Here is a 26,980-nt window from a genome sequence, read left to right on the forward strand (position 1 = left end):
TAATGAAACATAGATGTTTCACCTTTGACTTAAAATAATGTCAAAATAAAAAGGAAAAGCCTAACTGCAAAAGCTGGTGTAAGCTTGCATTTTGTTCGCAAAGAGACTTTTTGGGAAACCTGTCATTTCACAGATCAATGAACCTACTAACAAGAACTTCCTACCAAAATCCATGGTCTGTGCATTCCCCCTCCCCTTCCAAATTCACTCACTTCTCAGGAAAAAAACATTTTTATTTAGGCGTCCTTTTAGCCTACCTCAGAAAATGTAGCTTAGGGTTATATAGATTTAGTAGTCAAATATGGGCTGTTATTTTTTTTTCAAAGGTAAAAATAAGTTCAGACAAAATTAACAAGTATTACACAAGCCTGATTTATAATTTACTGTCAAGCTTCTAATCATCTATGCAAGCTTCTGAACTGTTTCCCAAATGACTTCCCTTACCAACAGGCAAACAGAGCAACGCTTTACCAGCATATCCCAAAAGACCTTCTGAAACACAGGTTTTTCTTGAAAACACTTGAAGAAAGCAGTGAGCAACCCTCTCCTGACAGATCAGGCTACGATACCACAGGATTATCTCCATCACCATTCCACTTCTAGCAGTCAGCACTAGAGGAGGAACTTGACACTTACCCACATATATTCAGGATAATCAGCCAACTGCTTTAATCCTTCAATAACGGTATCTCTGTCTTCCTCCCATTTCCTTTTGCAGAAGACAATCTCAAGGAAGTACCACGTCCAGCCAATTAGGGGCACATATAGTAGCTCTCTCTTAGCAAGAACTTTGGAACTCTTGGAGAAAACCAAAAATAACAATTCAAAAATGACATTTGCCAATTGGTACAATGAGATCAAAGACATTCAAGTTAAGATGATGAAGTTAATGGAGTTATATCTGGAAACTCAAATGCAAAGAAACTCTGTGTGCATGGGTTTTAAACAGACCTATAGTCCTCCAGGTGGAGGGAAAGCTCATGGCCCCACATACCCCTAGCACTCCAAAGCGCTCTGTCATAGTCCAGCCGCACAAGAAGTCGATTTCAAAGTTGTGATTCAAGATGATGATGACGTGCTCTTTTCCAAAGGTGTTCACCGTGGCCTCGTCTGAGAACAAGGTGCACTCTGTGCCTGACCACCATTCCAGCAGCATTACCAACTCTGACAAACATGACAAAGATGGAAAGAGGAGTTAGGGTGCCGCTTACAGAAAGTATTTAGCATTTCATCTCCAGCCCTATTCAGTGCCTATTCTCTTCTGATTCCCAACAACACTGTCACCTTTTCAATCCAACCCAGCAGAGACGAAATGACAGCTTAGACAGGTATAGACCAAATAACATCACCATCCTTAAGCAGTCTTTAGGGCACTAGGTATATGCATTATGGATAATTTAACAAGTTTTTAACAGTGATTAGTTTGGGCCTGATATTATGAATGTGAAGTTTTATGATCACTGGAAAAAAAACCAAAACTTTGTGCCTGAAAACAGACAGTTGAGCCATTGATTGCTCCACTAAATGAGTACAGTTTCTCTCAGGTGGAATACAAAATATGCACAGACACCGTCTAATGCTTTTACTCAACATGAAACAAGCTTTATGGAGGTAAACAGACCAATAAAGGGCTTTTAAAGGGATACAGTGCCATAGATCTTCTGCAATAGATTTTAATATTAGAACACAGGATTCTGATCGTTCTGGGTTATGGTCATCAACACAGAGTCAGAAGCACCAGATAATTGAGCTAATTCATCGAAATACCCAGGCAAAGCCAGGAAAGGTAAATCATGTCTGTCTTTTATTGGAGAGAAAAAAAAAAAAAAAAAAAAAAAAAGCATCCTTTCTCCTCTGTCTTCTCTAGCTTTTCAATATCCCAACATCTCTCTTACTCCACCCTGAACATTTCCTTTGTTACCCACTCTTCTTAAAACCTCCTTCCCTTTCTTTATCTTAAAAAAACCCTTTCCACGTAAATTCAGCATGCACTGAATGTAGTTGCTATGGTTAGCCTATTTCTCTCATTTCAGTACAACCAGGCAGATGGTAGGCATTGCTTGTATCATGGGACAACTATAAAAAGTAAGAGAATAGTTCATTCTCCCAGTAGGAAGATTTGCTTCCATACAAACTATAGTCATTGGTATTTTCTCATTTCAATGAGATATAGATGCAATCAAAACCTGGCTGTACAACTATGGCAGTTAAAAAGTCCAACTCTTCCCACATTACTACGACCAACTTGCAGGGTCAAAACTGGAGGGCACCCACTTCCTTCTCTGCATCAGATTCTGCCACGTAGTATTTCAGCTTTCCATTGAGGGGCCTTTGTTTTGCTAAATGGAGCAGCACTTTCCTGCAGAAGGGCTTCTGACCAGTGGGATCACGACAGGGTAATCTATCCATGCTGCTAAATAAGACTGGGTCCAGTTTTGCACCACATCAGAGATAAGGCAAACACAGTATTTGGGTGAATGATAGGGAAAACCCATCCTGGTCTGCTGAAATTACATAGCTTCTCTAGCATTAGTTTTTTCACTTATATCCCCCATGTGACCACTTATCCACCAGGTTATTCCCCTATGTAATTTTCAAGACTCACCCTGGTCAGCTGGAAATACAGCAGAGGAAAGACAGAATAGTTTAGACCAGCTAGAGGTTTGTATCATTGCTTTCCAGCTTTGCATCCTCTGCAAACAATGTGATCACTTACCTTTCTTGCTGTGGTTATCCTGGCTCAGTAAAAGGGGAAAGAGGGCACCAAGAGTGCCCTCAGTCAAGACCTATGCTCTTCCAAGCAGATGGCCAGGAGAATGGAGTAGTGGTACCAAACACAGCGTGGTACTCTGAGCGATTTTCCCTTTCCATTGCTGTCTATGTACTGAGGAACATCTCCAGTACCTGCTACAGTTGTTGCATTTTCTTATAAAAAATAAAGTGGGTTTTTTTTCTGATTTTGAGGAAGATTCTGCAGCGGCAGGTGTGGATGATTTTCTGCAGAGCATTTCTTGTATCATTCACTCTAAAATAGTGGAGGAAGCTTTGCCGAGAGATTTGCCAGAGTTCATACTGAGAGAGGAGGGTTGATGAGCCAGAGAATTAATATGAGGAAACAGATTGTCCTTTACAAGTGTACTGGTAAATGATGTAATTATAACTGGGAGTGGGCCCATTTGCTTTTTTTGGTTTGTGGGTTACAGCTATTTTGCGTGGCACTGATCCTGCTGATGCTACAGCAAGCTCACCCTTCTGAACGAAGGGACGGTAACACTTGCTCTGCTTGGGATGCTTCCTATAGAGGACAAGCAACACCTCACAACAAACGCCCTCCTGTGGCTGGGGCTCACAGATGCTAAAGCAGCTGGGTTTATGGCCTTGCAAGCACCCAGAAACAAAGCAAGCAAGAGGCACAGCGCACCCCCTCAGTTTAAAGTACTAACATCTGAGAGATTATTTTTGCAACTGGACTAAACCAAATGCGCTGTACTTTCCAAAGGTGTGAGTCATCTGAAAGGAGCTGATGTAGGAGAGCTTGAAGTACAGACTACCCGTCACGAATCACATGTGCTGCAAAGGGTTTACGTTGAGGCCAGAGCCCGAGAGACATTTTTTTCCTAAATGTTTGCCATGAACACTGAACAGAGTCTACCTCCTTCCCCTTCTGAAGCTGTGCTTTATGTATTTGAGAAAAGATACAGTAAGAATACAGCCTGATTTTCAGTGGGCTATAGAACCTTGCCAGGCACATGATCACCTGTGTATCTACCCCTGCGCACCGATCCTCTGCTGGACGGGCAGAGCAGCTTCTGTTCTAATAGACAGCTCTCACATGAACACCCTCAGCTTAAACCTAAACACTTTGGTGTAAGCGAGCAAAATGAGCATCTGGAACAGAACACCAACTTACAGTTTCATCGCCAGAAGGCTTCCCCATAATGAAATATATTTCATTATGAATGGCAACATTTGAACTGTTGCATTTACACGGCTTACTTAATTCGTTATACATCACAATTTAAGTGCATATTCTGTCAGCTCTTCCATTGCAGGCCATCAGTACTCTGCAATCCCATATAACATTTATGTTGATTTTCATAACTTAATTTCTCAATCATTTAATTTATAACAGGCTATACAAGAGGAGTTATCCTAGGTACAACCCTATTATCTACTTAGCCTCTCCAAACCTTTTTGAACAGTGTAGGTTATTTCCAGTGCATACAAGATAAGATAACAGCATTTTAAAGGTGGTTTTTCCATGCACAATGCTAATTTGTAGAAATCAAGGGTGTGAACCTACAGCCTTACAGACACAAGCTGCTCATATCCTCAGAAAAGACAGAGTATCAGTGCAACAATAGTTTTCAGGATGAGATCAGCTTCTAGATTATTAAAAGCACATTAAGAAATTCTTACAAGCAAATTAAAAGGAAAAAAAAAAGTCCCATATATCCCCATTCCCCTCCAACCAAGCTAATTTTGAAGTGTCCAACTATAAGTTCTTCCATTACAATACCCTTTCTCCTGACAGTTTGCCTACCATTCTCTATTTAACTTCCTTTCTCCTGTGGTGCTCAGACAACATTCTCAATAGGTAGGACAAAAAGCACAGGAAGGACAAGGACAACAAGCTTAAAAAGAAACCGAAGTAGATACTTTGGAGAGTTTTTATTGGTAGTACTTCACATCAATGATTTAAGAAATGTGGGTGCCTGTCAGTGGACCGCTCAACTGTAATTTAAGCACTCATTTAGGTGACTCATTTACCCAAAGTGGGAGTTGGATGCTGAGCTGAGCACTAAGGTAAGTGGCCGTGCATACTGGGAGGGGATGGAGAATGGAAATGAATTAGATGATTCACTGCTGAAACAGGAGGTGACATTTGGACTAAGGGGCCTTCTAAACATTCGTTTCAGAAATCTAATCCCCTGTTAAGCTGTACAAGAAGAAAAAAAAAGCCATCCACCGGGAAGAAGTTTTGCAAAGGTCTGACAGAGGAGAGGAAAGCAGCTGCACTCACTGTAGAGCTGTCCCATGGGCAGAAGAGGACAAATTCCTCACAAGCAGAGACACTGGCATCACAGATTGACACTGTAGGGTTTAAGAGGACTCTGAAGTTGTCACACAGTTCAGCTACAAAGGCATCTACACTAGATACTTTAAGACAGATATCTCTCTCCGCAGACTACACAGTTGGCTTGTGCTCCTAAGTGGTCAATATTGTACATATGCTCAATAACTGAAGCAGTGCCTGTGAATTCCCCCTTCCACATCATTTAGCACAGGCTCTGATGCAGGATAAAGATGGTATTGAGACAGAAACAGCTATTTCCTACCAGTCAAGATAGGGTTGGGGGTGGGGAGGAGCTTTACTTCCCACTTCTTTTAAATAACACAATGACAATATGTATCAGTCACTTGACTTTTGTATGTTTTCCCAAGATTTCAGAAAAGATGGCTGCTTTGAACTGCTCTGAAAGAGACTACTTCTAACTTAGCACTTCTCTCTCTCTCTCTCATGTGTCTCTGTGTGTATACATATACATGCACATATATATTTTTTTCTTTAATTAACAAAGAGAAACAAACCCCACACCCCTCTCCATCCCCAGCCCTCACATTCCATTCAAGCATACTCACGGCTCCAAAGCGAATAGGCAAGGCGACAGTTTACTCGGCGATAAAACTGCTTGTTTATGGGCCAGAGGACTAGCGTGCATAGTTGAATGAAGTTAATGATCAGTCCACTCACAACAAAGACGAACCCAATGAGGAGGTGAACTATGAACTGGGTCTTCAGGAAGGCAATGAAGCCCATGATAACCACTCAGAAGCGCGTGCAAGGGCCGTCACTCAGAATAACTGTCCTGAAAGAGAAAGCAAAGAATCAAATAGAGACTGGATTTACATGCCCCGAGGAAGAGCAAAGTGGGAGCCCTGAAACGGTCCATGCCACTTCAGCAACAGAACCCTACCCAATAAACACTCTACTCTCCAATCCTGCCTCATTCAGGTCTTCACACAATAAACTCTTGATGGTGCAAATCACTTCCAAAAAATAGAAAGGAATCATTATTTGCAATTTACAGCCCACCAAGACGATTGTTGTTTGCTGAAGATGAATCTCACACCTCTCTTCAAACAAAGATCATATAATTGGACTTAATGCCGGGGGGAACACAGTCCCCTGCACTCACAGTGAAGCAGCCGAGCCCCAGTCGGTAAACAAGCTGTACCGTGACTGCTGTACCTTCACGGGTTGCTGTCCCTGAACTGCAACAGGAGCCTCAGCACCCTGCACCCAATAAATGGCATGCCGAGCCTCTGGAGCTGCGTAAACGAACCGATGACTTCCTGGCCTGCCTTCAAAGTCATGGCTCTCTACATACTTCTCACGAACAAGTGCTGAACGAGGGCTGCCGGGGGCTACAGAGACTTTGTTGGGCATTTGCTTTAACTAGAAGAGTACAGCAGTCCATCTGGGGAACAGGCTCGTCACCCTGAAGAGAATCTCAGGACGAAGAGGGCAGGGCTGGTAAGACAGAGCATCAGTCTGGCAAACACTAAGGCATGGAAATGGAAATCAGGTATTCCCACATCCAAAACTCATGCTGGAACAAGTTTAATTATGTCTCACTTTGTCAAGCCACAGTTCCATGATCAAATATACCATTTAGTGTGAGGTAAAAAGTAAAATAAAAGAAAAACCTTAGGCTATGTAGCAGTACAAACTTGACCTGGAAAGGGCTTTGGCACAGAATCTTGATTCCACCGAACTAGCCAGCTCACTTAACTCTGAGCATATGCCATATTAATACCAGGTGCAGAAAGACGGGTGATACCTGAACCAGCAGTAGTTTAGACAGCCAAGTCTGATCCAGTACAAATCCTGCAGTACAAAGTTAACCCAATAAAATGTGTTTACCAAGCCACCAGATTTATTCCAAACCCTGCATTACCTGGCACAGGACTTCTTGACCCATTGAGTACCAGAAACCACCCAGGCTGTCAAACCACAGCCTCAGTGTTCACCAAAAAACCAAAAGCATGGCCCTGGTTTTCTTGCACAGCCAAAGCTTGCTGACAGGATTTATGCTCAGCTTTTACAAGTGTTGCAAATGACCAGACCAACCAGTAGATGGTAACAAATACTTTTGACAAGTCTAGCATCCAAAGGTGATGCAGAAGTTCCCACTGCCTGAAAATAAAGTACCTGCCAGCTGTGAGCAACCAAACCATTTTCATTTGCCACCTGTTTACAATTTGGTGCTATTTATAAAACCCAACAGGAATTTTACTTGTGAAAGCTTGTTTTCTACTATCTCTTCTACATATCAGGTACTGCCTTTCAAGGCACAGTGTGTCTAGCTTTTGCGCAATTAAAATCTATTTGCATCATTAGTAATCTACTCACTTCAGAATCACATTAGAGAGGGGAAAAAAACCCCAAGTCTGTTTCAACAGAGCCACTATTGTGCCCACCACAGAAAGCAAAGCAAGTTGAATAGGCCAATATTGAAGCTTATGATGAATAATCTACGTTCTCCCAATATTTCCCTGTAAGAATGGAAGAAACATTTTTTCCGCTAATAAATTACTTTAAGAACAGCTCTTGGGAAGCAGAGACTCGTGTTTAAAAAGAAACAAGTGAAGCCCTCCTTCCTCTCCCCTCCTCTAAGGGTGGCAGAGTACAGTTGCCTCATACAGCCAAAACACCGCACAGCGCTCACACATACCATATGGGAGGTAGCCATGGTATTCAGCATTTGTCTTCCTAGCACAGCAGTGGGATCCTATAATTTCCACTGGCACATTCTTCGAGCCGTTGTATTAAGCACCACCAAACATTAAACACCAAGTTGTTCACTTCCAAGATCAGAGTCATTCTCTTCATCTGGTTTCTTTCAAAAAACAGTTCAAACAAAACAGAAAAGAACAATCTCCCCTCCCCAACCCCCTCCCCCCCAACTATTTTTTGAATCCCTACGTGGCTTCTGTACAGCCACATGCAAGCAGCTTTGCTGATGACCATGTCTATCAGTCATTAGACCAGTACTTACCGCCTTTCAGTGCTCAGCTTGGCCCCTTCTGGACAGGGCCCAAAGCACATACAAATGGCACGAGGAAAAATAGAAATAAAATGGTTTGGCCTCACTTCCACAGCCTCTTTGCTTTGAGCAAAGTCTAGAGCACTCTGGTATTTGTCCATTACATTACGTTGCTGTGTTACGGACCCAAAAGGACACATCGTTTTTACCAGACAGAAAGCTGGAGACATTGCAGCATATTGCTTCTCTGGCTTTGTTATGTGTGGAAAGCAGGATTTATCACTTGTGCGCCAATACCCTGCCCCACATGCTGGGTACTGGTCTTGCTCTGGCAGGACTCCAGAGCTGCACGGCTCTGGCTGGCAACATGGCACAGCCGCCTCGTGCACCTGCACCCGGGCTCCCTGCACCCCTGTGCGTCCAGGGACTGCAAGTCTTACCAGTATTGCTACAGGGTGAAGAGGACAGGAGCCAAAGCACAGCCGGTTCCTCTCTGGCACCTTTTGAGGACAGCATTTGCCCAACTGCTCCATAAAGCATAGCTGGTTTACTTGCACTTCCTCTTAAAATGGACAAGGGATCAACTAAAAAATGGGCTCGTCTGCCTGATCCTTACAGTTTCAATGCTGGGCACAGAACCTGCCAGTGTCCCTTTTGCCAATCTTTCACTTAACGGTACTTGACTTTTAAGGTAATTAGAAGTTAATCTTAACCCAGGGATTCTTGACTTTTCTGCATGTAGGCCATGCCCATGCAGGACAGCCAGGCAATTCAGGGACTGACTAACAGGCAAAGGGTGGTCAGCGGCTGTTTTGTTGAATCCCATGGTCAGGCTGGGGAGAGCATGGGGAAATCAGTATTTGCTGGAATGAGGAGAAGCAACACTTCTGAATCTGACACATATATTAAGATCAGCTAATTGCCTAGGAAGTAAACATCTGCCCTAGCTTAAGACAGCAAGTCTCAGCACTATTCATTTTTGCTTTTTTAAAGTATACCCATATCATGTGCATATTGAAAGACCTGCTGGTAAAAAACTTTTTTTTCACCTTTCTTTTCCTAAAGCACCTTGTAACTTCACAACATTGACCTTTCACCACCAACCCCCCATTTCCTCCTGTGCAGCCGCACTGGGAACTGTGGGCTACTTTAGTACTCTCTCTGCTTTCACACCCTTGCCAAGTGCCTGCCCTTCACAGTCAAGATGCAGGACAGCACTAGTGTAAAACCCAGGTCAAACCAAATGGCACGCTTTCATTGCCTTTTATTGCCTTATCCTGCAGGGTCATTTGACTGTCAAAGTCAGAGGCTGCTCCCATAGCATTGATCTTTATCTTCTCTGATGAAAAAGTTCTTAAATGCTTTGCATCCTTCTGTGCTCCTTCCCTTACTTATATACCTCTCAAGTAAAGGGCAAGGAGGCAGATGTCCTACAGCTTTCTTGGGTACAGAGTTGCATTTTGAGGCTCCATGTTCACAGGGATTCATTGGTATCTAAAAGGTACTATGTGCCTCTCAGCAGCAGGAGTAATACAATCTTTTTCCTTTACCCAGCTTTCTACATTCATAAAAGTCAATGATTAAACTGCTTTGAGACTTCTACCCCTCTGATAAATGCCACTGAAACGTGCCACCAAGTTCAAAAGCCATGAGAAGGGAGAATGACAAAGACGGCATGATTGCATCAGCTTCATTTCATTAAGAAATCAGGTTAAAAATAACCCAGATGCACAACATGCCCTAAGAACATTACAGCCATTTCATGAAATGTGTAATTATTTATGAACTCAATTAAAAACTCAGCCACTAGTCATTCTGTAACAGTTTTTCCAGTTCAAACTCCAGGTTTTAATTCATTTATTGCTATCATGTGCATACAATTCCTCTGAAGTTCATGACATTTGCACAAATATGAGCATGAAATTAGGAATCAGTCCACTGATTCTAATATTCCAACCCAGTGAGAATTAATGAGTTTGACAACAACAAAAACTGCAGCAGCCACTGCTTACATCTCTAGTCTTTTGCCTCCAGTTTTTCTGAGCATGGTCTGTTGCCTTTTTCCAGCTGCTTCCGCTCTACTGTACCGTATTTATCTCCACTTATGAAACTAATTACAGACATCTTTTACTCTGAATGAGTTGCTGCCACCCTGAATTCTGGTATTTTACCTACCTCCCAACATTTTCACCAGTTGAAGAATTCATAAAATCATAGAATCATTAAGGTCGGAAAAGACCTCTAAGAACATCAAAGTCCAACCGTCAGCCCAACACCACCATGCCTCCCAAACCATGCCCTGAAGCGCCCGTCTACACGTCTTTTAAACACCTCCAGGGATGGTGACTCCACCACCTCTCTGGGCAGCCTGTTCCAGTGTGAAAGCCTTACAAATACTGAATTCTACCTTTTACCATCATATTTTAAAATACTGTATTTTTCAGACTGAGCTTTGTAAGCCTTCCTGATGTCTGCATAAACTTGGCAGACCCTGTCTATGAAGAAAGGCTAATAAGGTTGCAAGTCAGAAGCAGTACAAAAAGGCATTTCATGAGTCGCGGCCAACAAAGAGTTTCCTCACCATTTTTCAGAACTCTACAAACTCTGCTTGCTGAAAACAGATGGAAAATTAAAACCCATTTTTTTAGTCAAAGCGAGAATTATCTGTTCCGTGAGCTGCTTCATGTGTATGAAGAGGGCAGGTACAAATAGCAGTAGGCAGGAGCTGAAGAAAACGCCTCTTGTCTCAGTATACTTTCTACCCTCCAGATTTTTCTGATAGCCTGACTCAGGCTACTTCTCTTTTAAAAGCAGCTAGGAAAATCATCAGCATAAGCATCTTTTCCCTCACCTCCCCATACAATATCAGAAAACCCAAGAATACTAACCAGCTACCCAACAGTCTAGGCAGAGATGTGAGGGAAAGCTTCCAATGCCACTGCCTATACCTGTTTGGTAGATAAATAAAAGTACAAGTGCCAGTCTGTTCATTCTAGCATCCCACAGAAGCATTACATGGCCACAGGGGCAGCAGATTGTTTTCCTGGACATTTCTGGGACGTACCACACAAAAACAGGTTTATTGCCTTGTGAGCTGCGTTCAATGCTTAGAAGTAATTACCTCAATTACCTCTAAAAAATAATTTCTCCTTGCAGAATACGCAATACTTTTCTAGCTAAAAGACAAAAGTACAGTGTCTATCCAGCTTTTAAAAGTATATTAATAGCAAATACCCCTGTTATAGGAAAACATTCTGGAAGAAAGTAGGTAATTGATGGTCTTCCACTTCATACATTGTACCGCATCTCTTTCTGGGGTGAGGAATTTGGGAGCATGACCCACAGGATGCAAAAGCCATACAAAACCAACAGAGTATTTACACAGGGCTTTGCCCCAGACTTAAAAGCAACATGAGGCTCCTGTCCACTCTGCCATTATACCACTAAAAGCAGTCTCCACTCAGGCCTGATTTATTTTAGAAATATCATTTTAGAAGAACCACTGGCAACAACAGGTGTATAAGGAGGCGAGAAAATGTAGCTTATATCAACAACAGTGAGTCAGTATAGCTAATAAGCAAATGAAAGGAAATAAGGTGTAACAACAGTTTTGGTATCCATTTGAACAGTCTCTTCCAAGGTTTCTCCAGATATGCTGTAAAAATAGTCAACTCTTCAATCACATCCCACATACCATTACGAACTGTCTACTATAGACCTAGCCTTTTAAACCTAAGCATGACAGGAAGACTATCTTAGTTTCTGACACAATATAGGTCTAATTTCCCTGCATATCCCTCAAATGAAAAGCAAGGCTGATTCAGAGTTCATGAAAAATCTTGCTTGTCATGAATTTCTAAAATTGAAATGTATGGAAGAGCACCTTAAGCCAAACTTAGGTCACAAAGATGCAAATATTTTTTCTGAGTTGTGAGAACTAGGAGTATGATCTCAATAAGAAAAAACGTTACTGAGTTACCATCATGAAATTAGGTGAGAGCTTATTCCTTGAAATTTGGCTTTGAAACAGCACCAGAGCCAGCTTCTAGAAAAGGACAGGAGTAAAAGATTATCACCACTATCTGTCTGAAATATAGTTATTATTTTGGTCTTAATCTAAAAGTCCATTAAATAATAGGAACTTCCACTAGCGTCAATAGGTTTGGCTCAGTATCTGTAGAGATTTTTCATGAGATTAGTCTACTTCCATCAAATAGAAAGCCTTTTGTTTAACTTGTCATCCTAATGAGAGGCTGGTACTTCAAGGTTAAAAAAGGGAAAAAAAAAAAAAAAAAAAGGAGAAGAAAAAAAGCTGTGCACATTGCTCTGATGTTCATTGTCATTTAACAGACTGGGAGGTCCTGGAAAAGTTATTTCATATTCTTTCACCATAGGTAAAGCACAGGAGTTAAGTCCAGGTATGATGTGATGGTCACTCAGAACAATGACAGCCATGGGAGAAGCACACATCCTTAACAGAAACACTAGTCCCTGTTCATGCCTCCTCCACTCTATAAATCTTTAATTTTATTATTACAAGACTATAAGTTCACCAATTAAACTTTAGGAGAGAGTAAGTTACAAAAGAAAATGCATACGTGAATAGTGTATGTGTACCAGTGACCCCCATTGGGGAGTGACCACACAAAGTTATTCCTTCACCCCACAAATGCCGCATTAGGGCATAGCCCCACTGTGGGGAGGCCTTTATGTGCTCAGAGCAGCTCCTGCCACGGCAACACCCCCCCCCACTGCCCTGTGAAGAGCATCCATAAGAGGTCCACACCCCAGCAGGACTTCAGCCCCAGCGCTACTTCCTGCTTTTAAAATGTGGGGCAGCTTCCTATCAAGATATGGGTTGCTCTAAAAAGAAAAAAAAAGTAAAGATAAGCAGTTGTTTAACTTGTATTTTGTAGATAAAAGACCACAGGATCTGTAAACAAAGCAAAGAAAAACATTCAAACAACTTGATGGAGCCAGAAGGGGATAAAACAGCTCTTGATACTACATATCACGGCACTTGAGGGGCAGTTTTCCCTCTTCCCCACCCTAAACGAAGTGTTAGTGACATGATTAAGCCTCCTCACCAGCTGCCGAGAGCACTGTGCTTATGCCTCTGCTAGAGATGAAATTATATTTTTCTAATGTTGCTACAATATTACAGCTGAAAACACAAGCAATATTAAAATGGCTATTTTCCACATTTAATTTCAACCATTTCCTTTCATTGCACTCGGCACATACAAAAAAAAATAAAAGAGATCAAGTGTGCACAAATTCAATTTCTCCTCATCATACACACTCAGTTAACTCGGCCTCTACTTAAACAAATGGACCAGATAACAGAAATGAATCCTGACCTGCTTAGAAATCTGCTGGATGCAAGGCAACCAACACAAGGAAGCAGGACTCCTTGAGAAACCTCCCTCACTGCAAGCACCTCTATCAACAAAGAGAACAATGGTATTTTCATTAGGATTTTCTGTTCACAACAGGGAAACTAGAGGGATTCTGCCGTGAGTTCACTGGGTAAAACTAGCCCAGACAATTTCGATGATATCACGGCTGAGCATCACTGAGCTAGGCTGACATCAATTTTTCCACAGAACAGCCTCACCGTACTTGCAAGACACTGCAGGATTCTCCACTGAGCTTTCCAGCGAAGGAGTCCCTCTACTTCAAAACCTGGTTGTGCATGCATGTAACTTGTTTTTATTTCAGGAAGGCAAACATTGCCTTATGGTTTAGTAAACTTAGGATAGTTTCTATTATAGTATGTCATTTACAACTGCTTGTAGGTGTTTGTGTGCTGTTTCTCCCTTGTATACATGCACGCCACTTGTCATCATTTGGTCTGCAGTCTGGCACTTTTGCTTCAGTATAAACAACACGTAAAGTTATTTTTCCCCTAAAGCTATAATTACAAAACCTTAATTGCATATTAAATTTAGATTAGATAATAATTTGCAAGTTCTGCAAGTTTGCCTCATTTCTCATAGATACAGATGGGTTTTGTGGGTATATGCATATTTAAGAGATACTTGGGAGAGCTGTAGAACTCAACTTTAGTATACTTTGCCCTAAACTTGACTATTACTGATTACAAAGCTTTACCAGACTCTAACCATTTGAACTCAAGTTTCTTCTTTGACCTGCTTGCTTAAGAGAAGACCCCACAAACATAACTTATCTTGATCTAAATGGCACACAATTAGCCTCATTTTGAAAATCAAAGGCAGGTAGACACACATTACTCCTGGTGTCATCTTTAATGTAAAAGGGAAAATTTAACTGTCAGGGACAAAAAAATAAGAGCTTTTCAATTCTGGTCACCTAAACCAAAAAGAAATTTCACTTGAGTAAGCCTTACTGCAGCAGAGCTAAGCGAAACCACAAGTTAATGCGCATGTTTTAATGCACCAGCTTCCCCATTAAAGGGTGCTAGTAACCCAAGAGCACAACAGGGGTCCCACCTCCCTCCCCAGTGCTGACTGCCCTTCCTGGGGGCCATACAGGGCTCTGTGTTTGCCTTTCTTTGCAGCATTACAGAAGTCAACCTCCCTGATGCAGCCATGCGCAGAGACATCAGCCATCGAGCAGGGGCAATGGGGAGCCATGTTCACACCAGCCTGTTGGCACAGCAAGACACAGCAGAAATGGACCTGGATCTTACGCCAAGGGGGAAAAGGTAAGCAAAACTGCCATTTAAAAGAAATGGGGATAAAACCAGGGGAAAATACCAGCCCACAGGAAGACATTTTACACTGAAATGCACGAGCTAGAACACTGTCATATGCTGTATATTTTAAGAAATAAATAGGAACAATTATCCAGTTTTGCAAATTCCTTGTGGCTCCAGACAGACAGTTAAGCGTGATTCACTCAGAAATGGCTGTCAAACACCTTCTGCCAGTCTTGCTCCTTCTTTTGGGAGCTTGTAAACCTCACTCCTGCTCTTTCTGTTTGTTTGGGGGCAGCTATTCTCCCCCCTTTACCACTTCAGATAAAACTCCTTCAAGGGAGAAGCAGGATGCTAATCCTTGCTAGCTCCCCAGTTCCCTATTCCTTCCCTCATGTTATACTGTCCTTATTTCGTTACAGATGCCAGCAACTTCCCAGGCCTGTGCAAGAGTCCCACTGGGTGCCACAGCGGATTTATGCCATTCAGCCACTGTGTACAGCATTAGAGGCATTACCAGCCCATCTGGCATTCAGTTTGTATGTCAACCCCAAAACCTGAAAAATGCTGTCAAGTTTCCAGCTTGCACAGGCTTTGTGACCAAAAGCAGGGTGGGAGAAGTCCTTGGAGAACTCAGCACACTCCAGTGGGTCTAACAGGCCCACTCCAGTTCTCTAAAGGACAGCCAAATATCTTCTGCCCTGCTACCTGCTCTCTGCACTTTCACTTTGAGTGCAACAGCAGGGTATCCTACCCAATTTCAAGCGTGGCAGATGACAGGCAATACTGGGATGCAATTCCTGCCAAGCAGTCCTGGGATGCTCTTGGTGTTAAAAGCTCCCTTTCTTTTCCCAGCCAGGCATACTCCATCAGTGATATCTAAGAAAGGACTTCAGCAGCACCTTTGGTAAACACTGTGCATCTGTTTACCCCTATATGCAAGGGAACAGATACTTGTGAGAGGCAACAGCTAGATGGAGGTTACTGCATAGCCCGGCAGCAGCTCACACATCATTGAACCATTGCACTTGCAATGAACAAAATCGCCACTGGTACCACAACACATTTAAGCAATTTTGAATGCTTGTCATGGAAAATAAGCCACCAAACCTCTAATAACCACGGTATCTGCATGCTTCTGACTTACTCCCAAAGTTACACTGCAGGCATGGGAAATCTTTTCCTTAATGACTGCATACACCTTTAGGATGTTGCAGATGTAAAGCACATCCCTGAAGGTACCTGTCGATTGCCCGCTTGCTTGTGTTGCTCATGCTCTCTGCTGCTAAGCTGTGACTTACTAGTTTGTGCGTAGCACTATTCTGATGTGGCTTTAAGATTTCTGGGTCTCAGCTGGCCAAAGTGGAGGGTGGACAGAGTGGGGCAACAGCCCACAGCTGTCCAGAGATCTGCTCTAACTCCCCCACTGCCACCTCTCCTTAAGCCTCAGGAGGAGCTGAGTGACCTCCCTCTCTCACAGAAAGGAAAGGACATAGAATACTCCTCCACTGTGCAGCAGCAGGATTAAGCAACTCAAAATACACGCAACCACTCCTGCAGACGGGGCTAGAAAACCTCCATTTTCCCCATGACAGACTACCCCACACCTCTGGGCAGGGGAGCAGGAAGCAACATGCTTCTCACTGGAAGGAAGGGGATGGAAGGGATGACCTGTTTTAGCCAGGTTTATGGCTCACACTATGCATGTGCTGGAGGTTTCGTAGATTTGGTGGGTGAACACTGTACTGGCACCCCCAAACAACACTACTCAGCTACCAGCAGGTCTCAGTATAGTAGGGCAAAATTCCACATGGGCATTGTTTTGAAAAACACTTTGCTGATTTATTTTTAATATATTTTTAAATCAAATAATAAAATTTATATCTTAAATACTAGATATATAAAATTATACATAAAAATATAATCACATATAAATACATAATGTGTATGTGTGTATATATATTAAAAATTACATATATATAACACGCAGAGGACATACCAGCAATTTCTAGGATAGCAGTCGTAGGTCTGATAGAATTTCATTTTAACCCAGTAGTTATGCTAGTATTTGGAAAGAAATAGTCCATAGAAAATTAGCATTATAGTCAGAGACAGGGTGGGAAGTGGAAACCAGGAGACTCCACAATTTACAAGTAACGTCAAAAGGCTGGGGTGGCCATAATCAATGTTCTTCTCAAGTCAGCTCATTATTTATTCTATCCCACTGCAGTTAACACACCTATGCGATTGCTACAGAGTATCTAAGATCCCACAGATGTGTGATAAAATTTGCAGTTTGACAGAAGCATGAATCCCCTTTTTTCAGTTAATGTGGCAAGAATATCAAGTTTCTTCCCTCTCCACAAAAGTAATTGATGCAAGTTGAATTTTCCTATTCAGCCAAAACATAGATTATTAAATACAGAGTAATAGGAAAGTTAGAATGAACAGTTTATATACTCTTTTCCCACAAAGGACACACAAAAAGTAAGTCTTCCCAGCACTGAACTGGCATGCATTTAACTTCACAAAGGCTATAGAAAATGTATCTGTCATAAATCTTTCGTTCCTCCTACTTTTGCTCTCTCTGCAGGTTACCATTTTTCTTCACAAACACCTTGAATATTGGGGAGCACTGCTGCACTGTCCATCCTGGGTGCTGACACAGTTCTCACGGCTGTGATGGGCCAGGAGGGGCTTGGGAGAGCAGGGCCCGAAGTGCAGAAGCCTGCCTCGCACCCGAACCGGCCCCAGCCTCAGACCTGCAAACTCCCTCTCCAGTTTATGTGAAGGTGCGCAAAAGCAACAACATATGTACATATTGTGAGACAGACATACAAGCCAGGTTTTTAGTTTGGTTTTAAAATTAGTATTAATAATGATTTTTAAAAATGAAACACACTCAGGTTGCTTGAAATTATGAAGGATTGAGACCAAAACTTACTATATAATCTCTTACAAACATGTAATTAACCACAGAAGTAGCTGAAGCTATAAGTTGTCTCAATGAGTTCTCAATATAGCTGAAAAAAGTGGCACTTTTGTCATGTTGAAGAGCTCAGGACTTTTGCCCCACCTGACCAGAGGTCAAGTAAAGATTTAACCACCAGCAAATCACACTCTGCATTTAGTAGTTCTATTATTTTCAGCCTTTCCTATGGAGCAAATGCTGACAGTGACATTTTCCCTCCAAATGTAAGCATTTTTAATTCCTCTTGTGAAGAAAGACTTTTTGCCCCAATTACTTCTGGTTTTGATAGAGCTAGCAGGTGTAGCAAGACTATGTTCTTCGTTTCTACTAGTTCATTCAAAGTTGAAGGCCCGACTGGGAGTTGAAAAAGTAGAGAGCCTCTTGCAATCTCAGAATAAAAAACAGGTGGAAGAAAATGAGGTCTCTGAATTTCAAATGGGGCCAAACTTTCCCTGGTACTTACATCTTGTTTTTTCCCTTTATAGTAGGCTTCTGTTCTTAAAGTGAAGATGTTCCAGCTGTGGCTACTCTCTTTAGTGAGAAGAATACTGTCCAGAGTGGATTTTCAGAGTATTTCAATATCCCTACAAAACCTCTCATTCTTTCTGAAGTTATTAAGCCAGATAGCGTGCCTGCACAAGTGAAAATTCATTTTTACTAATACAAAAGTCTGAAGCTACTACAATTACAATTGGTACCATAAAACAGGGTTTGGTCAGATTTATGTCTGGATGCTGACAGTGGCACTGTTAAGCATTAAATGAACGCTACAGGGAAAAACACACTTAGATGGTTTGTCATCACCTTGACTCCTACTTTCTGTCTTGAGATTAGCATCTTCTTTGTATCTAGTCATTAAGTCTCTCACTAGATCCCAACATCTGAAGTTTAATCAGGTTTAAAAAGTTTTGTTTGTTTAAAGAAGAAAACCCAACAAGTTAAGACACAACTATTTCAGTGAGAAACTTCAGTATTTCTGTATTTCAATGCAGGGTTTTACTATGTGACAGAAAATTTGCTGGGCACCCCTTCCTGAATCACCTGCTCTGATTTGTACAACTGATTGTACAACTCCTAAGTTGCTAACAATTTCAGAGTGCCTCCATCCTCATTGAAGAGAGGGGTTTGCTGACAGCAAGTACCCAGAGCACTAGCCAACTAGTAGCTAGCTGAAGTGGCAAATAACAAAGTAACTAGCCACCATAAGTGATTTCTTTAAAAATACTAGGATTTTTTTCTAGATGAACCAAATACATTTCATAACACCAGTAATCCAGCACTCTAAAGAGAACAGCAAAGGGTCTAGAGAAGTACAAGTTAAATATTGTATAAAAAGGCATCTTTCGGCAAACATTGCCTGATCAGTGTATGATTTCCTCAATGACAAAAGTGCACAGCTCCCAGCTGTCCCTTGGAGTCTCTCCCTTGAATGAAGAGACGTTTTCCAAAATGAGCCATGCAACCACAAAACAGAAAGCCTAACGCATGGTACTGCCACTGCCGAGGTCAATGGCAAGTTCAGTCCAAGCACTATGCAGGGAGAGCACAAACCTCCCTCAAAACAGCAGCTTCCCAGCATTCCTATGGAGTCAAGGGCAGGAAGGATGCCCAAACCTGATTTGCAAGTGGCTCAGGGAGCTAAAAGGAAGGGGAAGATAGCAGTCTTGAAATGCAGATAGGTGAAGAGCTGAGAGACTAAGGTAGAGTACAGGAACAAGGCAGCACAGGGGAGCAGAGATCACCACCAGACCATGTTCCCCCCCTGCAACCCGTGTGTTTGAATTCACAGTGTGAACAAGTCTTCCATCCATCGCTCTCCACCTCCGTGCCAGTGTATTTAGCATGTTATTTCCCTCCACTTGCTACATGTAACTACAGGAGTTATTTATACGTCCAAAGAAATCCTCGTCACTTCAGTTTTTCCCCCTACTTGCTGAATCCACAGAATAAAGTGACAATCTGGTATTCTGACATCAACCTGATAGCTAGCTTCTACCATACCTCAGAGACATAGTTAATGTCACCACTACAACACTTTGATTTAGTCAGGCAGGAGGAGCCTACTAAATGCCAGAAAAAAAACTCTAAACTGGGCTATTTGTTTCCTAACTCACTGGGTGCAGGAAGGAAGCCGCACCCACATGCACACACACGTCATATCAGTGCAGCTCTCTTCAGCTCTGCCCTGTGCATCAGCTTCCTTCCACCAGATCTGATCCCAGTGGATGAGCAAAGCAATCACTGGTCAATCCAAAAATTTCTCAGACACATCAAGAGAATAGTAAACCTGAAATATCCCTGACTTATCTTGTCTCCTTCTCCATGTAATCGTCTATTTTCAGAAGCGTAGCTTCTATTATTGATCTCTTGAGAACAACAGAGGTTTTGTTGTTAGTTCTCCCCTTGCCATGGCAATATGTGTATCAAGTAGAAAGATGGTCTATTTAGTAAAGCACATTTGATGCTATTTCTGAACACAAGATACAAAATAGTATCCTAATGGTTTGCAAGTTTTATTTTTACAGTAATTTCTCAAGAACTCAAGTCCCCATCAATTTTCTGTCATTACAAGCCACTTCCTCAGTTGTGTTTTCTGCTAAAAAAAATTTTGAACAAGAGCTGTCATATTTTAAGAACAACATTTTTTTTTCCCTGACATTTCATACTATTATTTCTAGTTAGTTTTCTCTGCAAAGCTTCTCCCTGTCCTCTGTGTTAATGCATTCTTGATATGTACAACCTTGACGGCATTTTTGTCATCTTACTTACTCCCATATACACACCCAATTAGTCTCCTCAATCTTTCCCTGGATGACAGGTCCTGTGAGCACTTTATGATCTTTGCTACACATCTCAAAATTTTGCTTTCAGGTTCTAATTTTATAAATAAATCAGACTGTGTGAAAACAAACAGAATACATGCATGACAGTGATGTGGGGGAAATAATCTTTGAAAAATTACCAATTAACATATATTTCTATAGGACAAGCGGGAGAAGGAAAGTGACCCCAGCTGCTCATAGTGCCCATTTCTCTGGCAGGTTCCAAATGCAGCATCAGCTCTTCAGAGACAAGGCCAAACCATGGACACCTGCATATGCTTTGATTCTCTCCTTTCCAGGCAAAGAGGCCACCAACAAAGAAAAGCCATGGGCTGCTTCCAGGTTTACTTCAGTTTCAAGGCCACCAAGCTTCACATGTTTGTCCTGCATTGTGAGCTGGCCTCTCCCAAGAAGCAGCCTCCAGAAAAGGTGACCTATCACTCATCTTTGGACACAGACTAATAAGATGGCATCTCAGTTCCCCAAATTTTGGATGTGTATGAAGTCATCTTGGGATGTCATGTCACAAAGCCCAACCACCAACACAGCTTCTCTCACCCGTTCACCATCTGTCTGGCTGCACTACCTGAATATGGCCAGTGCAAAGAGAGACAGTACTGGATCTGGGCAGATCCACTGTCATCAACATGGGCACATACAGGACAGCCATCACAGACGTACTCTCTGTATTAGGGGCCAAGTCCTGCCAGGGCACACGCACCCTCCAGTGACAGCTCACAAGGGTCTAACTCATAAAGCCCAAACACAAACATTGGGAAGATCAGAAAATTCTCAGTAACAATAGTCCTTCACATTCCCAGAACTTCTTCTGAAAGGACTTAACAGCAAAGCCTGCTCCTCACCAAGGCTTCCTTTCTTTCTTTCTGACGTTAAAATATGATGCCTATTTGTATTACTGCTAACTGTGTTAACAACATACAGACAGTGGTTCAGCACTGGAACAAGCTTTCCAGAGAGGCTGAGGAAGCTCCATCCTTGGACATTTTCAAAACCCAGCTGGACAAAGCCCCGAGCAACCCAACCTATTTGTGAAATAAACCCTGCTGAAAGCCGTCTCAAACTCAAATGGCACACTCCAGAGGCCCCACCCTACTATATTCTTCTATTTTTTTTATTTTTATAATGAATGTTGTAAAATTACAAGCCCACAATTACAATCTCCATAGAAAAAAGGATGCCGAGACCTCATGTTTGACCATGGGAAACCATTCTGAGAACTCCCTCCTTCTTGAAATGTCATCAAGTGAGCTCTACAGGAAGGTAAGGCAATGCACTTTGAGCAACAGTAATTAAGACCAAACTGCCTGAGTTTTCACTCGACTTCCCAGGTGGTTTTCGCAGCCTGCAGTGAGCCTTATGTTGCCATGGCTACTCTTACAAGCATTTCACCCCTCCTTTAAAATTAATCACATCACAGCTGCAGTACAGACATGCCCTATCAGGTAACTCAGACACAGATTCATTTTCTCCTCTACCAGCTCTGCAAATCCAAGATTTGGTTTAAAGCAAGTTCATAATTTTTAAGACAGATGCAAGTTTAAGTATTACTTAGAGCATTTGTTTCGCTACTCTTAATCTCTTTGCTAGCATTAAAATGACGGGTCTCTCTCACTGTATCTTCCAAATTTCAGAGTGTTAAGTCACATCTCTTTCACATCACAGTCTGACATCATTTGTTTGCAAGGGGCAACCAAATCAGCCACTGGGGACCAAGTGCCTGGAGAACTGCACTGTTGCACATCCCCAGTGAAACAGGAACAGTGCCTGCCTCTCCAGACTAGAGGTCTGTGGCAGAGCAACCACTGCAAGGGGCATGATCCGCAAAGTCCCTCAGGTCAACATGTTTTGTGTTCAAGAGTAAAAAATAGTCTCTGCAGTGTTAACAGCTGCTTTTCCAGTCTTTCCTCCAGCCTTTAATATCTCACATTTTTCCTAAGCTCCAACTCTGACCAATACATAGAAATCTTCATTTAGTTCATGCATAATGATTGCTCCGGTTGCAGAGAAGAGCTTGATTAGTAGAAGGCAGCCTGGTTCCCTAAAAACTTGTATTTTAGTGCTGACAGACACTTTTACAAGCTCACGTCCACGTAGAGAAGAACACCCAACTTTATGTCATAACATTTCCCTAAAGTGAGGCTCTTAGCAGCCCCTTTCTCCTCTCCCTGGCTACCTCCATGAAACTTGTAGGGTTCTGGTTATTTTGGAAACACCCTCGCTGCCACCAGCCAGTGAAGCATGGCTGGAAACCCCTCAACGGGTTCAAAACATATCGCTGAGGAGAGGGACACAGATGTATTTGAACAGCCAACACTGATTTTTATTTCCATAGCAAAGCATTATGAAAATCTGCCAAGCTCAGCCTCTTCAGGTCATCAAATTTAAATACACAGCAATGCCATGTTAGCCCGGATAAACTCATTGTTTATACACATGGGCATGGTCACAAAATTCTTTGGGTAATGAGTTTTTAGATATTCAAGATTTCCATGTTTGCAGATCCATGAGCAGCACAGAAAAAAACCACCCTGAAATCCACATTGAGAACACTGCTCAAAGCTTCAACTTCTCTGCAAACTTCTAACTTACTTGAATACTCTACACTCTTAAAATTGCATGGTTTGTTGCTACAGGTGCGTTAGGAAGACATTGGCTGTTTTAATCTCTGGGCGCTTAATCTCATAGTCAACTATGCAGTCAATGTAGGACACCTATCTTCTCAGTACTTCAGTTTAAGCTGCCTAAATAAAGCAGCAGAGCTTTTACACCAACATGGCAATATTTCAAGCACAGCAGCCCATAGACTATGGGCACATTATCCACAGATAACAGATGTTATCCAGAAATATATCATGTGGTGCTTTGAGTGTCAAGTGATTATCTGTACAGACGCACCCAGAAAACTGAACCGCTCCTCTAACAGGCTCGGGCCTGTTCTTCCTCTGCCCATTCTTCCTCAGCCTCCCTTAATGGTGGTGCAGACAGCTGCACTCCACAGGCCTGACAGAGAACGTGCCAGCCAACGCATAATGCTCCTCTCCCCCGCCATTTTGAGAAAGCATCAGTGAAGTGGACTAGCATTTCAATAGGTGAATAATATGCTAAGTATAAATGAGACATTTTTAAAATCTCTCCCAAGAGTCTCCCACCCTTGAGTGTCCTCTCTCCCCTTCAGCCAGCAGAGATGGCAGGGCCCACCAGCGGAGCAGTGCTCTTCGTCTGCTCTGCCTCACCCTTCAGGGCTGGAGAACTGGTGCAGGAACACTCATGGCCAACCTGGATACTCATCTTTCCCTATTTACCTCCTTCGAAAGTCAATCTTTCTTTAAAATAATATTCTAATAGGCAGTCACCAGGCAGTCTTTTGTAGTGCTACTCTGAAGAAAAACATAAACCAAACACTAACTTGACAGGAGCAGGGCTTAAAGCTCATGTTTGACCCGTTTAGCATTTACACTGCAGTACTTCCCAGAGCTCTTACCCATCCCCACGGCCAGTGGCACTGGGCTCCCCGCCAACACAGAAACGACCTGCCCCTGCTGTGCTCAAATCTCCCCTCTGGTGCGTACAAATTCGGAATCTCCAGGTTATTCTGCCTAAAATAACAGACAAAGCTTTGACTCCAAAAATACAATCATGGGAAATGCTAGTAAAATCCAAGTGAAGATAGACATTATTAGAGATCATGTGCTAAACTTGCTTCAAACACCTGAAACCCAGAAAGCAAAGCGCAATTACAGTCAATAAGCAAATAAAATAAACGGGCAGTGAAATTACACAGCTCATTAGAACTGCTTTAATATACATAAAAGTCTAGCATAGGCATCCCCTCTCTCAATCTGTGTAAAGAAAAAATGTTAAACTTTGCAGTACAAAATACACAGTAGCAAAACCTGTATGATCTGAATTATTTTGTTCTTAACTCAAAGCACGCTAACAAAATCAAAACATTCATGACAAGTTGAGGTGTGCCAACACATCACTCAATCTACAAGGCAGGGTTAGGAATGTGTTAAGACCACCAACTTAAATTACCTTAAATTCTAATAAAAATGACAACAATTAATCAGACTAAGTACACATTAGTATTTTGGGTTCCTTTGGTGGCCAGAGGCTGAAACTTAAAAGGGCAAATCTGGCAACAGGGGAAAAAGAAAGGAAAAGGCATTTGTTTCACACATTTTGTAGCTTGGAATGGGTCAATTAAAAACCACAAAAAATTAGAGCGGTGGATTCTTATGCATTTATCCTACATATTAAGTGATGACAAGCATGCACAGAATGATAAATCTGTTATGTGTTAAGTTTGCTGATTGGTGAAAAAGGATAATTCTTTTAGGGTCTCATGTTGTGGGGAGACTTTCACCAAACTCACTGAGGCAGTAAAGACTGACCAAAGAATAAAATGTGTCTTATGCTCTTATAATTTTGGCGGACTTCAGTTTTGCACTACAGGTTAAACACTCGATTGCTGCAGTATATCTTGTAAAGCATTCATACCTGATATCAGAACGAGCCTATGTGTGGCGACGTAGATTGGTAGATGCATATGAGCCCCCATGACTATTTCTTATAAAGCTGCCTGTAATTTCAGGAGACTGCTACTGTGATGGTCCCTCACACATCTTTGCTGCCTGAGCACCAGCCTTCACCTATCTGAGCAATGCTTTTTAAAAAAAAAAAACAAACCCACAACTTTTTCTTTCATTTTTGGGTATGGAAGGGGCATGCTGAATTTCCTAGGTTGTTTCTGAGGTTGGTGGTGTTCTTGCATCAGACACGCTGCAAGGGAGCCAGCCCCAGGCCTGCAGGGTGCCACATAAATCCCAGAGGAACAAAGACTCATCACTTCCTCAGATGAATTCCTTAGAGAGTACAAACTAAATTTAGCCCAGAAGGTGACCAAAATACATCCTGTCCAGCAAGCTAATAAGGGTGCTCCAAACCCAGGAGAAGCAAAAGATCATGGATGGAATTACAGAAAAAAACTGGTTAATCTCTCAATACGCAAAGTTGATTCCCTGCTGAACAGGTGATCTCTGATCTTAATCACCTCAGCTCTGTCTGAGAATATTCTAAGGGAATTGCAACAGCCTAACCAACATATTTAAGAAAAAGAAAAAATTAAAAAAATTTAAAAATTAGTCTTTCTGGTTACTTCCTGCAGAGCAGATTTATATTAAAAAAAAATAAACAACAAACAACCAAACCTAAAATATTTACCAAAGTCAGCTTTCTTCAAGCATCAACAAATTAAAGAGTTAAAAAAACCTGAAACAACAAAGCCAAAAAACCACAGTAAGGTACTTGCATTAGGTCTCATCCATATCTAATCAGAAAGGTTTGAATGAGCTTTCTTTTCACAAATAGATGATGTCATTCATTTTCTCCTGAACCTTGAGGTTGTTGGAGAAGAGGATCTGACCTAATACCAGTTAATTCCTGCTGTGTGCAGAATTGTAATCTCTCCTGCAAACTAGATCTGACCTGGATTCAAGTCAAGAATTTTAAGAGTGAAGAAAATAGGGGATTAAAAATAAGACTTACAAAAAAGATGTACATGCCATGCCTATGTATAACATGCACACAAATTTATATCACTACAAAAGCATAACTAATATCAGATGCATAAACTACACCCTAGTATTAATTCAAGTCAAGCAGAATTATTTGAAAACTACACTGTGTTCATATATATACACTCCTAACACATGTATTTTCTTTGGTTAAAAAAATACAAAACCAAAACCCCAAACATTTAGACAGCTGTTAACATCCTTAAGCTCTGTATTTCCTGTTTGTTAATATTAAAACTGTAAAGTCACTTACATATGCCCTGTTTTCTTGAACATTTTGAGGACAAGAGAGGCTAGTAATCACACACATTTTAATTTGAGCTGCCACACTCTACATATCTGCAGAGATTCACTGTAAAGCTTAAATGTAAACAAACTCATTAATATTACAAGTGTGTGCATACACACACAGGATTGCAGGCTTGTAAATAGCATATGCAAAACTGCCTGGAGGAATTACTTGGCAAAAACAAAGCCAAGAAGATCGCCCAAGAGATTTTCATTTATTTGTCTCTTCATCGCCTTATAAAACAAACAAACAAACAAAAGAACCCACATGTTATGCTAGAGACTCGTTCTCAGCAACATCACACCCCTTGGAAAGTATTCCAGTCGTGGCCATATTAATTACAACTCCAGCAGGCTTTTTCTTTTACAGCTGAAGTGACATGTAATTTTTCCACTAAAACTAGTCAACAGGTTGCGCTCGGGTTTTAAAAAGTTGTTATTTGCCCCAGACGCAGCTCTAAGAAGTTCCAAAATTTATTTTGGCTGAAAGCCTTGGACATACATAGAGACACACAGCAATAAAGCTAGCCCAGAAATCTCCGGCAGCCCTGCACAGCCCTTACTTTTCCCAA

The 26,980-nt window shown here is 41.8% G+C and overlaps 1 protein-coding gene and 1 long non-coding RNA gene across 8 annotated transcripts in view; one reads left to right on the forward strand and one right to left on the reverse strand.

Moving 5' to 3' along the window:
* Positions 1 to 26,980, reverse strand: part of AGPAT3 (1-acylglycerol-3-phosphate O-acyltransferase 3) — a 95,297-nt gene that overhangs the window by 12,153 nt on the left and 56,164 nt on the right. For 3 of the 6 annotated variants that reach the window (XM_075098742.1, XM_075098728.1, XM_075098735.1), the window contains 3 exons: positions 5,644 to 5,870; positions 995 to 1,164; positions 637 to 798 (listed from right to left, as the gene is read on the reverse strand). In XM_075098742.1, coding sequence (XP_074954843.1) covers positions 637 to 798; positions 995 to 1,164; positions 5,644 to 5,821 — 510 coding nt within the window. In that variant the 5' untranslated portion in view covers positions 5,822 to 5,870. Of the gene's footprint in view, positions 1 to 636; positions 799 to 994; positions 1,165 to 5,643; positions 5,871 to 5,978; positions 6,066 to 6,200; positions 6,322 to 26,980 lie in introns of those variants that run through there. The other 3 variants (XM_075098770.1, XM_075098752.1, XM_075098760.1) reach the window with 3 other exon arrangements.
* Positions 14,292 to 26,108, forward strand: LOC142059754 (uncharacterized). Of its 2 annotated transcripts, XR_012661509.1 has the most exons (4): positions 14,292 to 14,739; positions 15,153 to 15,269; positions 17,324 to 17,522; positions 20,686 to 26,108. It is a non-coding gene; the product is annotated as an uncharacterized LOC142059754 (long non-coding RNA). The 2 variants fall into 2 exon arrangements; XR_012661510.1 differs by lacking the exon at positions 15,153 to 15,269.

Source organism: Phalacrocorax aristotelis, chromosome 1, assembly GCF_949628215.1.
Source record: "Phalacrocorax aristotelis chromosome 1, bGulAri2.1, whole genome shotgun sequence".
Classification (NCBI taxonomy): domain Eukaryota; kingdom Metazoa; phylum Chordata; class Aves; order Suliformes; family Phalacrocoracidae; genus Phalacrocorax; species Phalacrocorax aristotelis.